Source organism: Diabrotica virgifera, chromosome 3 (assembly GCF_917563875.1).
Source record: "Diabrotica virgifera virgifera chromosome 3, PGI_DIABVI_V3a".
Classification (NCBI taxonomy): Eukaryota; Metazoa; Arthropoda; class Insecta; order Coleoptera; family Chrysomelidae; genus Diabrotica; species Diabrotica virgifera.
In genome coordinates this window covers 272,526,586-272,541,723 of record NC_065445.1, presented here as the reverse complement: position 1 = coordinate 272,541,723, position 15,138 = coordinate 272,526,586, and the positions used below count along the sequence as shown (strand labels likewise).

At 32.8% G+C, this 15,138-nt stretch overlaps 1 protein-coding gene across 1 annotated transcript in view; it reads left to right on the top strand.

Moving 5' to 3' along the window:
* LOC114328777 (peroxisomal acyl-coenzyme A oxidase 3) overlaps positions 1–13,763 on the top strand; it is a 55,357-nt gene extending 41,594 nt beyond the window's left edge. Inside the window, exons 7-9 of the mRNA XM_050647411.1 lie at positions 1,171–1,325; positions 10,252–10,542; positions 13,441–13,763. Of these exons, the coding sequence (XP_050503368.1) occupies positions 1,171–1,325; positions 10,252–10,542; positions 13,441–13,557 (563 nt within the window). The 3' untranslated portion in view covers positions 13,558–13,763. The remainder of the gene's footprint in view (positions 1–1,170; positions 1,326–10,251; positions 10,543–13,440) is intronic.
* Positions 13,764–15,138: the final 1,375 nt, after the last annotated feature.

The following is a 15,138-nucleotide window of genomic DNA, read 5'->3' as shown; positions in this document are numbered from 1 at the left end:
TAAACTATTTTTAATGGGAAATAAGCCACAATTTTACCAAAAAAATGATTTTATTAACGTTTCGAAGCCCAAATCGGGCTTTTAAATTTAAACCCAAATTTCTACTTTAAAATGTATAATATACGTCTGAATTGCCAATATAAATGAGTCAGATTAAATAAATTATTAGAAGAATTTTTTTTTACTTAGCAACAACATTTTTGTTTATTTTAGTAGTATTTTGTATTTTGACAACGAAACCCGATTTGGGCTTCGAAACGTTAATAAAATCATTTTTTTGGTAAAATTGTGGCTTATTTCCCATTAAAAATAGTTTAAAATAATTGAGACAAAAAGAAGAATATATATTATTCATTTAATTCAAAATATTTTATTACTGTCAAAAAACAGAAAAAAATTTATTTGACAAATAAACATTGATTTTCGCATAAACGAACTGTTCAATTTGCCAAAAGGCAGGTTGGTGGCAGCTTTAACATTGAATTTAAGCGAAAAACAATATGTATTTGTCAAATAAATATTTTTTCCTGTTTTCTGACAACATTAAAACGTATTTTGAATTAAATAAATTACATATATATTCTTCTTTTTGTGTCAATTTATTTTAATTAAAAAAACGTTTGTTTGAACACTTGTATAAATAATTATGTTAATGTTTATATTAGTGAATAGAGAATTGAATACCCTTTCAAATGAGCTATCACATGACCCCTATTCTTATTTAAAAAAATCATCGATTACGCCATCACGCCCAGATGGATGACGTCACTAATATGATATATATGCCAAAAAATCGGAATTTAAAAATAAAAATCGACCTGTTTCGGGATTTTTCCTTAAAGTCGCCGGTTTACGAAATATTATTGAATTTATGCGTTACTTTATGGACGCACTGTATATTATTGACAGTTGTTTGCGTTTTATTTATTATTTTATTTGTGTGTTTCCGTGAACACCACGGAACACTTCTCTGAAATTTTTGTTCCATCTGTGTATCCTTGTCAGAGTTTTGGAATCAACTCTGTTGTCTTCTATTGTATCTTCGGCCTACCACTGTCTGATGAGCCGTAAATACATCGAAGCTAGTTAGAGTCTGTTTAAATGAAAAGCAGATGATCTCCAGCAACAGTTCAACCCATAATAATATGTGTATATATATTTTTTTTGTAGGTATTATCAAAACATTCCAATGGTTAGTTGTATATCTATTGAAAGCAACTCACGAGAAAGTAGAAGAAGAGTTGAAGGCTGGAAAGGATTTGTTCGAAGCCAAAAATAACAGTCAAGTGTACTACGGGAAGAGTTTAGGCATAGCATTTATTCAGGTGAGTTTTACTATGCTTTCGAAATTGTTAATTTTACATTACTTAGTACCCTTTTAGACTAAGACAATGGTGTCTGACACCGGTGTCCGCCATCGGTGTTCAATTGCAGCAAAACATTGTCAAGTCACTAAAATCAGTCATCACACAAAGTGGCTCGTCTGTAGTCGTTCATTTAAAACAGTGTTTTGCAGCCGGTGGCGGACACCGGTGTCAGACACCAGTGACGTAGTCGGAAAGGGTACTAAGTCCTCAAAAATCGATGACATCTTTTACGTATTATTGAATATTTTCATTGGATGTATACAGCTGGTTCCAAAAAAAACTTATACGACTCTTAAAGCGTATTTTGTAGAAAATTGAGCAGTGTATTTTGAAGGATAATAATAATAATAATAATAATAATGACTTTATTCTGTTCGGGGCCTGTTTCAAGGAGATTCGTTGAGTCCTCTGTGGTTCTGTCTAGCTATGAACCCACTATCTCAGCTATTGAACTCCACAGATGCAGGTTTTAGCATCAAAAATAACAACAATGTGGTGGCGAAGCTTAATCATTTATTGTACATGGATGATTTGAAATTAATGGCTTCCACTCGAAACCAACTCGACGAGATGCTAAAAACTGTAGAAACTTTTTCTAATGATATTAGTATGTACTTCGGACTAGACAAGTGCCGTATTTTAAATATAGTCAGAGGAAAAGTACAGCCCGGAGGATTCGATATGCAAAATGGCCAGAACATCGAGGCCATGGGTGAAAACGATATGTACAAATATCTTGGAGTAAAGCAAGCGCGGAAAATTGGCCATAAACAAATGAAAACAGAAATAACTACTGAGTTTATACGAAGGGTAAAACAGCTGCTTCGCTCACACCTTAACAGTAGAAATTTGTTTAAGGCACTAAACACCTACGCATGTTCCGCGCTTAGCTACTCATTTGGTATTGTTAAGTGGACAAAAACAGATATAGAAGCTCTTCAGCGAAAAGTGCGAACACACCCCACAAAGGCACAAAAACACCATCCTAAGAGTGCAGTAGAAAGAACAACATTACCACGGAATCTAGGAGGAAGAGGACTTATGGATATAGGTGAGCAATTAGATAAACAAATTGCTAATTTAAGAACTTATTTTCAGATGCAGGCTGAGACATCTACTCTACATCGCGCTATCTGCGCAGTAGATGACACAACACCGATCAAACTGAGGGAACCAGAAATGCGCATAAACCACCTTACTAAGGACGAAAAAGTGCGCGCCTGGATGGGTAAACCTCTGCACGGGCGACATCCCAATGAGGTCAGCCAAGACTATGTCGACAATATAGCGTCGAACTACTGGTTGACATCAGGAAAGATGTTCCCTGAAACGGAGGGTTCATTACTGGCCATTCAGGATCAGGTTATACCAACCAGAAATTACCTGAAATATATCATCAAAGACCCTCAGGTTCAAAACGACAGATGCCGATATGGATGTCAAGCCCAAGAAACCATCCAACATCTTACAGGGGGCTGCCAGGCATTTGCTGCAACTGAATACAAGGAACGGCATGATGCAGTAGCAAAAATCCTTCATCAAGAGATAGCTATCAAGCTGGGACTTCTCCAAACAGACCATCTCCCGTATTATCAATACGTCCCTGAGAGTATGCTTGAGGATGGCAACTACAAGCTATACTGGGACCGCACTGTGCTCACAGACCAAACAGTGGCACATAATAGACCAGATCTCGTACTAGTTAATAAATTAACAAGACAAACAACACTAATTGATGTGGCGATACCTAACAACAATAATCTACGTAGTAAATTTACTGAAAAGATCGCCAAATACAGAGATCTAGAAATTCAAATACGAAGGCAATGGAGAATGCAAAGTACCCAGACGATACCGATTATTATTTCTACTACTGGAGTCATTCCGAAGACCCTCCTCGAAAGCATAAAAAAGCTGGGTCTTAATGAACATCTTTATAAGACCATGCAGAAAGCTGTACTACTCGCGACGGCCAGATGCGTACGAACATTTTTGGGAGCGACTTAAGTCACTTAGGGCTCGATAACATGGAAAGAGTCCCACCAGAGCTCAATCCTTCTGATACCATAGGTATCTGGGATGAGTTAATTTTCCCCTTAGAGGGAGTGTGAGCCGTATGGCTAAATCTGATGACTTTATTGCTTTTTTTTCAAAAAAAATACAAACTAGACAAACAGTAATAATTATAATAAAGCAAAAGGCGACGTTCGCTCTTAGATGATGTTCCTAGAAACACCAGCTAAGAAGCGCTCTTCCACGTAACCGCAATACAAATAATTACTATTCTAGTGTAACCTAAAGACCTTATTTACATGCTAAAATAAATTTATCGTATATGATAATAACACTAATTATCTATTTTTATTGAATAAACTTTGCAATCATTTAAACGAATGTAGCCAAATTTACTTGTTTATAATCTAAATTTTAAATTTTATGCTATTATTAAATAGAGACTTTTTTACGTTGGATTTAAATTGAGAGATGGGTAAAGTTTTGAAATTTTCAGGGATCATATTGTACAGATTAGCAATATTGTAAGGCTAAGGCTCCACGGGCGAGAAATTCACGCTAGCAGTAGCCGTAAAACGAACTTAAGGTTCCACGGAACGGAATAGGAATAGCCGAACTGAACCGACTACGCACAAGTCCTGTAGTCGGTACAGTTCGGCTATTCCTATTCCGTTCTGTGGAACCTTAAGTTCGTTTTGCGGCTACTGCTAGCGTCAATTTCCAGCCCGTGGAGCCGTAGCCTAAGAGAAGCAAGATCGAAATAACGAGGTTTTATGTTTCGGTATATTAAGTTTATTTTTGAATCTGACATTAATATTATGTACTTCTGACCTTTTTTTAACTTTTTTATATAAATAATAGGGCTTTTTGGTTAGCATTATTTTATGAAATAATACTGATCCGTGAAGAATACGCCTGTTACTAACATTTAACCATCCTAGATCTGCAAGATGCTTAGAAGTTGGATTTCGACGTCTGATACCACAAATGAAACGGACACACATATTTTGAATTCGTTGCAAACGATTCTGATCTAGTTGTGTTAATGCTGGTCCATATATTACATCACAGTAATTAAACTGTGAAAGCACAAAACTATTGCAGAGCATAATTTTAGTGGTTCTATTAAACATTTGTCTATGTGAGAATAAAAGTTTTAAATTACAAAATGCTTTCTGAATTATTGATGAAATATGATTAGAGAACGTTAGGGAGTCATCTAATATGAGTCCCAGGTTTTTTTCACAATTAGATAGAATTAAATTTTCGTTATTGATTTTTAAATATATTTTATTATTTACTCGATTTTTCTCTATTCTACGTCCAAACAGCATGGCTTTGGATTTTGAGGGATTTATGCTTAAGCAGAATTTGTTTGAAATGTCTGAAATAGATTTTAGTTCTTTATTAATTTTAGAACAAGCATTTTCAACTTCTGATTCTTTAAACTCTAAGTACAATTGTGTGTCATCTGCATAATAGTGAGATTTCATATAATTTAAATAACTTGAGAACTGGGAGGTGTATATCGAAAACAACAAAGGTCCCAATATAGAACCTTGCGGAACTCCTCGTGATAGGTATATTTTATTTGACGACCTTCTATTTAAAAACACGCTTTGAGATCTTTGATCTAAATATGACTTCAACATTTTTTGCGCTTGTTTATTAAAAGACATAAAATTACATAGTGAGAGAAGTAGAGGGTGGTTAATTTTATCAAATGCCTTCGAGTAATCTAATAAAACTAGTATGCACAGGTTGTTGGAGTCAATATAAGAGTAAATGTCATCTAAAACTTTAAGAAGTGCGGTAGTGCAGCTATATCCAGGACGGAAACCTGACTGATGTTCTGGTAGGAGGTGAAATTTGGTAATGTGTTGCCTAATTTGTTCATCCATCACTTTTTCTAGGATTTTAGAAAAGGTACATAGAATGCTTATGGGACGCAGCTCATTGTAGTCAACAGGACTATCAGTTTTTGGAAGAGGTATGACTTTCGACTCTTTCCAAACAGAAGGGAAAATAGATTTTTGTAGACAAAAATTAAATATGTGAGTAATAAATGGTAAAATGTAGGGGCAACAATAAAGAATCATAGTGATATTAATGTTATCATGTCCAGAAGCGTTTGATTTTATTGAAAGTATTTTTTCATATACCTTTAACTCATCAATTACTGTAAAACTAAAATTATCAACACCAGGAAATTTAGAAGAAGAATAGTGGTTTAAAACGTCAGCATCAGGAATGTCGTGACCACCAATACCATGAACGAAATAATTATTTATAGAATCCGGATCTTGCAAATGATCAGGAATAAATGACGACGATTTTTTATTACTAATGATGTTATGCTTCTTCATTTCTTTCCACATATTTTTTCCTCGCCGTAACTGGAATTCAAAATACGCCTTCTTTTCGCGTTTAATTGCATGATTAACTTCATTACGAATTGATTTGTAAAAATTCCAATGATTCTCATTTTTTGATTTTTTAAATTTTAATAATGCTTTATCCCTTAATTTCATCATATACCTTAATGTGTCTGTTAACCATGGAGCCTTTTGTCTTGTAATTTTAATTTGACGAAGAGGTGCATGAATTTGAAATAAATTTAGAATAGTGGAATTTAATACGTTGATTTTACTTTCAATATCATTAAGTAGATAAATTTGTTGAAGGTCGGAAGCTGCTAGATCTCGATGAAAATAATGCGGTTCAAAATTTCTAAAGTCACGAAAAGTGAATTCAAAAGGTTTAAATTTTTTTATACCCGGTGATCCAAAGTAACAAGATGGCATGGAGTGATCTGATACTAAAGGACACTTAGTAACTTTTACATTACTGATTTTTAAAGCTTCCGTACATAATATAATATCGAATAGTTTTGGACCTCTTGTTGGTTGGTCAACAACTTGAGTAAGGCTGTAAGTGTCAAAAATTGACTGTAGAGTTCTACATTGTAGGCTACTCGGTTCTAAAAAATTAATATTAAGATCCCCAGCAAAAACAATATAGTCATACGATGGCGATAATGTACCTAAACATAAGTCAAGATCGTTAGCGAAATCGTGATAAGAAAAATCATTAGGCCTGTAAAGTGAACCCAAAGCGTAAGTTTTATTATTATAACAAAACGAAATCCATAACTGTTCGGAAGTAATATTGTCCAGATTAGTAATAGGTTTAGGCTTTAAACTATTTTTAATATATACAGCAGTACCTCCACCTATTCTCAAAGATCTATCCCGTCTGAAAATTTTGTATCCCGGTAAATCGACTACTCTATTTACAATATTTGGTTTTAGCCAGGACTCCGATACTGTAATTAAGTCAAATTTACTAAACACAGCATCTTTAAAAGCAATAAAGTTAGCCAAGATAGATCTTGCATTTATATGACAAACAGATAATGGCTCATTCATTTTATTAAATAAGTACAAAATCCATCAAAATATATTCAAACAATACCCAAATTTAAGCGTGTTGAAAAAACGTATTATGAAAATTAAAAAAAAATTTACAGATATACTAAGCTGAAAAGAATTGAAAATAAATGTACAATTTTAAAATATTGTTTTTTTTTTAGTTAATGTTGTCTATATAAGCATTCATATAATTTTTAGTTGTTATATTGACGCATAGTTACAAATATTGATATGAACGACATAAAACTCGTTTAATTATAAAAATAAAGAAAAATACATTAGTATAATCTAGCATAAAAATCTAAGAAACAAAATTAGAGTTCATTCCACCAAAAAGAAATAAAGGAGCCTTTATTTTCTAGCGTTCGCAGTTTGTTTCTGATTTCTCGTTTTAGGGCTGTAGTTAATTTTTCCTCGCTTCCGTTTCTTGAACACGGGCTTCTCACTCTGTTGGATCGAAGTGCCGGCCTCAGTATGTTTATGAACAGTAATATTTTGGTTGGATTTAGTGCTGCATGTATCACTTTCATCTGAAGACGGCGAGTCTACTTGTTGTTCTAGGTCTTCCAAATTATCTACTGTGTATATCTGGTCCTCTATTTCTAATTTATAACCTCTTATCTTAGCTCGCAGGTTCTGTTCTCTGGCTAACTTTAAATGTTTTGAGAGTTTTTTTTGTATTACCCGGTCCTCAACGGATGCATCATTTACTATTGATATACCTGTTCCTTTTAATTTTACAATATTTTTATACAGATCTTGCTTTCTTAAAAAGGAGACAAACTCGAGAAATACAGGAGACTTTTGAGGATCTCTTTGTGTTTGATAGACGTTGTTGATGTCTTCTGCTTTGAGATTTATCTCTAAAAGGGAATTTAATTTTGCAAGAACTTCTGACAGTAAATTATTCTTATCTGTGATTTTGAAGCCAAATATAACCACATTATTTTTTCTTATCTTTCTATCTAGAAAGCAAACTTTATTTTCAAGTTCAATTACTTTTTTATTTTGTTCTATTATTTGCGAAATGTTGTCCAAACTAGCAGCAATTTCATTTTTAATTTCAAGTGTTTGTTTACTAGTAACTTCTTTAATCGCGTTATGTATAAGATTGGTCAGGCTGAAACGGTAAGTTGAGATATATTTGTAGCTTCGTTATTAACGTCTACCATTATTTACCGCAGTGACTCGTCTATTAATTTTGGTGGAATTGATGTCTAGCAAGAATATACGACAAAAAGTGACTTCAGCTACTTTACTGGATTTTAGTCTTTATTCGCTTCTATTTAAGGATTTTCTGCAATTTAGGTGTATTTATCTAATATTTTTAACTCACTTTTTAGATGAAGATGTCCGTGCACTTTTGTGGATTAGTTGTTGAGGAACTCACTTGTTTTTATCATTTTTGTACCACTTAAATTTACTAAATAGCAGGAGCGATTTTATACACGTGTATACACCAGCAAATTACTTCCTGAAATAATTATTATTTACATACTGTCAATGTCACTGCCAAATCTTAAAATATCTGTTTATTTTATTATTTGTCTGTCATAATAAATATAATGGAATGTCAATAAAACCAATCAAATACACTTCTCAAAATAATTAAAATCTTACTAAGAGTCGTATCAGTTTTTTTAGGAACCAGCTGTACATGTGTGAATACTTGCCACTAGGGCAATCTCACAATTATTCAAAAATGTATCATAATTAATCAATACCTTAATTACTTACTTACTTAAGTAAGTAAGTAATCAATAACTATGAACAATTTTTTGTTTTTCATCTACCTGTAACTGTTTTTATTTTAGCGTGTTTTGTAATATTTGCCAACTTGTAAGTTTTATGCATGATAGACCTTATCCATATCGTTTTTAAAACGTTTTTATATATTTGACTTGGTTGTTGTCACGGTCTTCGCCAATTTTGTAATCCATTTTAAAAATAGTTCTAGGCTACTTAGGTACCTGAAATTTTCAAAATAGCTTAGAACTAGCTAACAATGCAATATTTAACTGCTATTATACAGGGTGATTGATTAGTGGGGTAAAGCTCCGTAGATCAGTTATAGTAATAGATAGTGATAAAAGTTAATAATAAAAATTGTAGCCAACTTTGAACTTCACATTAGAAAATTAGTTAGAACATTACAGGGTGTTCGATAACATAGTGACAGATCAAAGTTATGTTTTTTTTTAATGCAACACCCTGTATTTTATTTTATATTTAAAATATTCTTAACTTCCCCATTGCAAAAATATAAAGGTTTAGTATGCTATACAGGGTATTTACAAAGTTATAACCAATTTTATATTAAAATCGTAACAAGTTTAACTCCCTGTATAAATAAAAATAAGCACAACGGCAATGGTGTAATAATGCCATATTTTTTATTTATTGTAAAAATTTTCATAAATAATCGACATTGCTAATTTTCTTTATATTGAATACAGGGTGAGTCAAAACGCAAGTACATTATTTTCTCAGTAATTTTAAATGAAACACCCTGTATTTTATATCACTATCGAAAAGTACCAATACGTACTTTAATTTTTGTAGAACATTGCCTATGTCTAAATTTATTAGTTTTCCGAGATATTTCCATTTTTTCAGAACAAATTATTAATTACGGGTCTAAATCTATCCAAATTTTAGGCAAGCCATGACTGAATTGTCTAAAACTGACAATTTACGATTACTGATTCAATTTGTAATCAAAGTTGGTTACAATAATTGTTGTTATTAACTTTTATTGATATCTATTACTATAACGGATCTACGGAGCTTTACCCCACTAATCAATCACCCTGTATGGATAAATCGATTTTTTTTTATTTCAAACTATTTTAAAAATGTGACCAATGCAATGATATTTTAAAGAACGTTAGTAAATCGATATCTACAAATTGATGGTGGGTCAGTGGCATTAGACTGCAGATCAAGAGTTCTCTAGTTCGAACACGGCTGTTGCGTATCTTTTTTTATTTTTTTAATAAATAATTAAAAGTTGATATACTTAAAATTCATATTTTATAAGTTAATTATTATATATCCAATTTTAAACAACCGTGGTATTATAAAAAGTACTTTTTTATACTAGTGTAATTTTTGGAATTATAATTTTAACAGTTAATACACCTACTAAAAATTCATATTTTATTCTTTCGAAACATGTTGTGTCCTGTATATAACAAAAGCGTGTTATTATAAAAATTACTTTTTTTATTATAGTGTAATTTTTGGAATTTAAAGCATTTTATATCGTCAAATTATTTTATATTATCTCCTATAAATAATAAAAACGTTTTATTATAAAAAAGTTCTTTTTTATAAAAGTGTAATTATTTTATGAAATAATATTACATGCGTACTTGAAAGCAACAAACGACATATTTCACTATTGTTAACTTTTATTCTAATCATACATTATTTTTTAGCATTTCTTCTTGCAAAGATTTTTGGTGACCATCTCCGAAGCAGAAGATCCTGCTATAAAAGCTGTGCTTACGAGAATATTTTCACTCTTTGGATTGTGGTCGATAGAAAAATGGCACATTGCGACTCTATTTAAGGGAGGATTCGCTTCAAATGAATTAGCACCGACGTTAATCCAAGACGCCATTTTAAAATTATGCGCGGATCTGAAAGATGATGCTGTAGGTCTAGTAGACGTCATCGCAGTTCCTGACTTTATTTTGAGATCGTGTTTGGGTTCGTCAGACGGACAAGTAAGTTATTCCATATTAAAATTTCAAAAATTATGAACTTGTCCATTCTTCGGATGGACAAGTAAGTTATTCTGAAGTGTTTCTATTGTTATTAAATATTTATAGGTTAGATTACGTATGAATTCTGTTGAATCCCTTAATATACTTTTAATTGGGGACTGAAGCAATGTTGGGATTTACAGGGATAAAAAGAGAAGAGAAGTAGAAAAATAAAAACATTTCCAGAGAAAAAACGACATCTTAGGCGGGCAAACATTTAGAAAAAGGTAGACACAATTTTACGACAAAAATGCAGATGTTTCTTTAGAGAAAACACATTTGGAGAGAAAATAAGGTATTTGAAGAGATAGAATGACATTTTGGGAGCGTGGAACGCATGTGAAAGTGGGAAAATCATTCATACTGCCTGCGCCAATAACATTTAGAAGGAGTAAAGTATATTTGAAGATGGAGGAATGTATTTTTGAAGTTATTCTTCTTTAGGCGCGATTGAGAGTAAATTTTTTCATAAATCTGCGCGCATACGCATACAGACTGTGTAGTTCGTTTCTAATCTTTCAAGATAGTATCTGTATCAGCCAGCGCAAATAAGTCATTAAAAGAATATATTAGTGTTTTTAGTAAATGTATTATTTATTAAAATTTTTGTGTGTTTGAATTTCTCTTCTTCTGTAGTAAGATAATAAAATACGTAGGTATAACATTTTTATCACGATACCACTCAATCTATTTGTCACCGTGTTGTGTAATTATATCCGAAACTTACGTGCCAGTTAAAGGAGACTCGGTGGTCTAGTTCTAGTTGTTCAGCGTTCGGTCAGAGATCGAAACGTCCCGGGTTCCAATCCTGGACGATTCATTTTTTTTTATTTTTGGTTGTTTTAATAAAAGTGGTAGATAAGAAAGTTAGTTTAATATTTAAATAGAATACAAATAACCTGTTAAGTATATTTACTTCGTTAAAATTATATAATAGAAGAATAACTTCTTACGTGCGTACAAAGTACACACACATTCTTTTTTTATTTATAGAATAATGAATTCAAGGAGGGATTTGTCGATAGATATAAAAAGAAAGGCATATATCTGAAAAGAGAAAAATAAATTTTGGCAGATAAAAAGAGATTTACGTAAAAAATACACTTGGAGAGATGTAATTAAATTTGGGGAAAGTGAAAGGCATTTCTATAAAGAATAATGCATTCAAAAGGGTCATTCAAAAAATTCAAAGACATTCATTGGGGTAGAGATAAAAACATATGAAGGTAAAAAAGACATAATTTTGGGAGACAAACAGACAATAAAATTGTAAATACAGTTATTTGAACAGATAAAATCACGTGGGGAGATACAGTGGCTTTTCGGGAGAGTATTTGGAAACAGACAATTAAACAAAGAGAAAAGCATAATTGGGTTAGCTAGAAAGACATCAACAGCACTTTTTAATCTAACTATAGAGGCTGTTAGAAAATTGTATATAAACGGCTGTATTAATACAAGACTTATGCAAATATGCGCATTTGCGGATGATCTTGTCGTAATAAGCCGCAATTTCCATTTCTACTTCAACTTCGTAATGCGTTTTATGTCTTCCACTCCAGTTCTTCGCTGTATCTCATTATTTCGTATTGTCTTTTTTATGGCATTATGTCATTTTTCGTTGTGCTACTTATAATTTTCTTATGTATGCTTTAGTCAATGTCAGTGTTAAACCACCCACTGGTTAAATGCTTTTCTTTTTAGTTTTAGTGGGATTTTTTCCTTAAACACGTCTATTAGTTTGCCATCCTAAAGCTATTCTTCTAGATAATTCGCATGTGTGGTTGTCTCTACCTATTTGTATTTCGTTGCCCAGGTAGATGTATGTATCAACTCTTTCGATATGCCAGGTTTCTAGTGTCAATGGTCCGCTAGGTACTAAATTGGTGATTATTTTAGTTTTACCAAAGTTTATGTCCCTCTAGCACAATACACTAAACTGCAGAGATTACGGTGGGCAGGGCACGTGGTCCGCATGCATGAGAATAGAATCCTCAGAAAATTGTTAAATCCAAGAATACAGGGGGAAAAAGACCTGTTGGAAGACCTAAAAAGAGATGGGAAGACGAAGTCGATGAGGATGCCAGGAACTTCCTGGGAACGCGTTCATGGAAAAGAATAGCGGTAAATCGAAATGATTGGAGAAGCTTGTTGAAGGAGGCCAAGGCACGATTTGGGCTGTAGTGCCATTGAATGGATGGGATGGAAAGTTTATTTCCAACTCTACTTTTTGGGAAACTCGTTGTAGTTCTTGCATCATTTCGTGGACTTACTTTAAGTAATCGGATATTAGAACTATGGCATCTGCAAATCGTTGATGGTTCAGCCTTTCGCCATCGACACTCAAACCTCTGTTTTCCTAGTCTAATATCTGGATTGCATGCTGCATTACGGCATTGAATAGTTTTTGTGACATGTTGTCTCCCTGTCTAACTTCCCTTTTTAGTTTTATTTTTTTAGTTTGGGTGTGGAGGTTTATTGTTGTTGTGGCATTTGCATATATATGTTGAATAATGTTGGTACATCAGTAGTCGATTTTACAATCTCTCAAAGCTCTTAAAATGGCTACTACCTCGATAGTGTCAAAGGCTTTTTTATAATCAACAAATACTAGAACCAGCGGCCGGTTGTACTCTATAGTTTTTTCGATTAGGGGCTTTAGACCAGTTACTAGTTAGATGGTCATTTGTACCATACCCAGTGCGGAAACCAGCTTGTTCTCTTGGTTGGCACGTTTCTAGTTTGTTCTCAATTCTGGCAGTGGTTATTTGATCAAATAATTTATACAAGTGGCTGTATAAACCATTTGTATCTCTTATGATTAGTGTTTATAAAATCCGAATGATTCCATTTTTTTAGGTCTACAAACGTCTCAAAGAATCAATGACCAAGGATGAATATAACATGAACCGACCGCCATGGTGGAAGGAGGTTGTAAACTACGCTGAAAACAATAGCGCGAAGAGTAAACTATAAGTCACATGTGATATATATTGAAGAATATGATGAAAAGAATATATTTTTTAAAATTTTTATACAAGTTGATGAAAAATGACATTGATATTACGTCTAACGTACCAATTTTATACATTTGATAGTTTAAGTGGAACAGTGGGAATTTATTTATACTTAAGTATTGTTGAATTTTAAAAATAAATTATTTTAAAAAAGTAAAATAATAACTGTCATTATTTTTTCCCACAACTCTAAAAATATCGACCGCATGACAGAAATTATAGAAAATCACTTTTTCAACAATTTTAGTTCTCATACTTTTTGTCGAGAAGTTGAAAATGGCGGAGATATTGAGAAACCTGAGATATCGAAAACATCTACTTTAACCGCATTAAAAAAGTACTGCTGGAACTTACCTTTAACAAAATCTACGTAGAACTATATCTCCCATTCTGCTGGTCTGTCATCCATTACTGGTAAACTGGCGCTTCTCTGCATCCTTTCAATCCGAGTTCGCGTGATTCGCTCCGGACATCTTCTGATCCCGGCGGCGACCAACTCATTCTGACATATCTGTCATACCATCACCAAACAGTTCCTATTAGTTGGCCATCGAGAAGTCTAAAGAAGAGATTTTGATGATTTCTCTTCAATTTACAGCACTTGCGCTGCTGTTAATGTAAGTTTCTTACACTTCAGCAATTCCATCTTGCTCCTCTGAGTTCCATCTTGTCCCATTTCTTTCTTCATATCAGAATCTCTCTTTTAGACAACTTTTTGGCAGCACCCGGATCAGCCTTGAACAACTTACCCCGGCCTCGAAAGACTCACAGATTAGTTACGTTTATTGACCACTTAGAAACTGTCAATGATCCCACTGAACAGTTATCAAATTCGTACTCAACTCTTAATCTGTGGAGTCCCTATCCTTAATAAATCATTCAATACTTGATCTTAAATTATTATAGTAGTAATTTTGTACTTCATTTTATATTATATTTTGAAATAAACTGAACTTACGTGCATAGAAATCGGCCCACTTAAAAATTTGGTCATTTTTGATGTCTTATATTTCCTGAACCTGTTAGCCTATTTAAGTGATTTTTTGAACATGTTATAGCCTGATTCTTTAACAATATCACTGTGGTAATATTGTTGCTAAACAGGTAAATTTTTATTGTATACCGGGTGTACCAATCAAACTGTGTGTTTTTCTCAAAGTTCTCATCACCCTATGGAATATTCTAGCATTTATAAAATACTGAAATTAAAACGTTACTATAGCCGCAGGTTTTCTTAACATTCTGTTTTTGAAGTTATACTTCTTTAGGCGCGATTGAGATTTAGGGTGATTATTTAGTAATCTGCGCGCATGCGCACACCGACAGTATGGTATTAGTCGTTATACGGGCTCTGATTGGGTGTTGAAATGATCTGTCAATAATAAATAATTGTTCAATATGGAGGTAAACAAATATTGTATAATATATTAGTTTTATTGTTGTGAGGACAGAAACAAAAAAGTTTATAATTGTAGTGATTTTTTAAATAGTTTTTAAAAGCAACAGGTACGTAATAATAATTGTAAATGTTTAAGTAGCC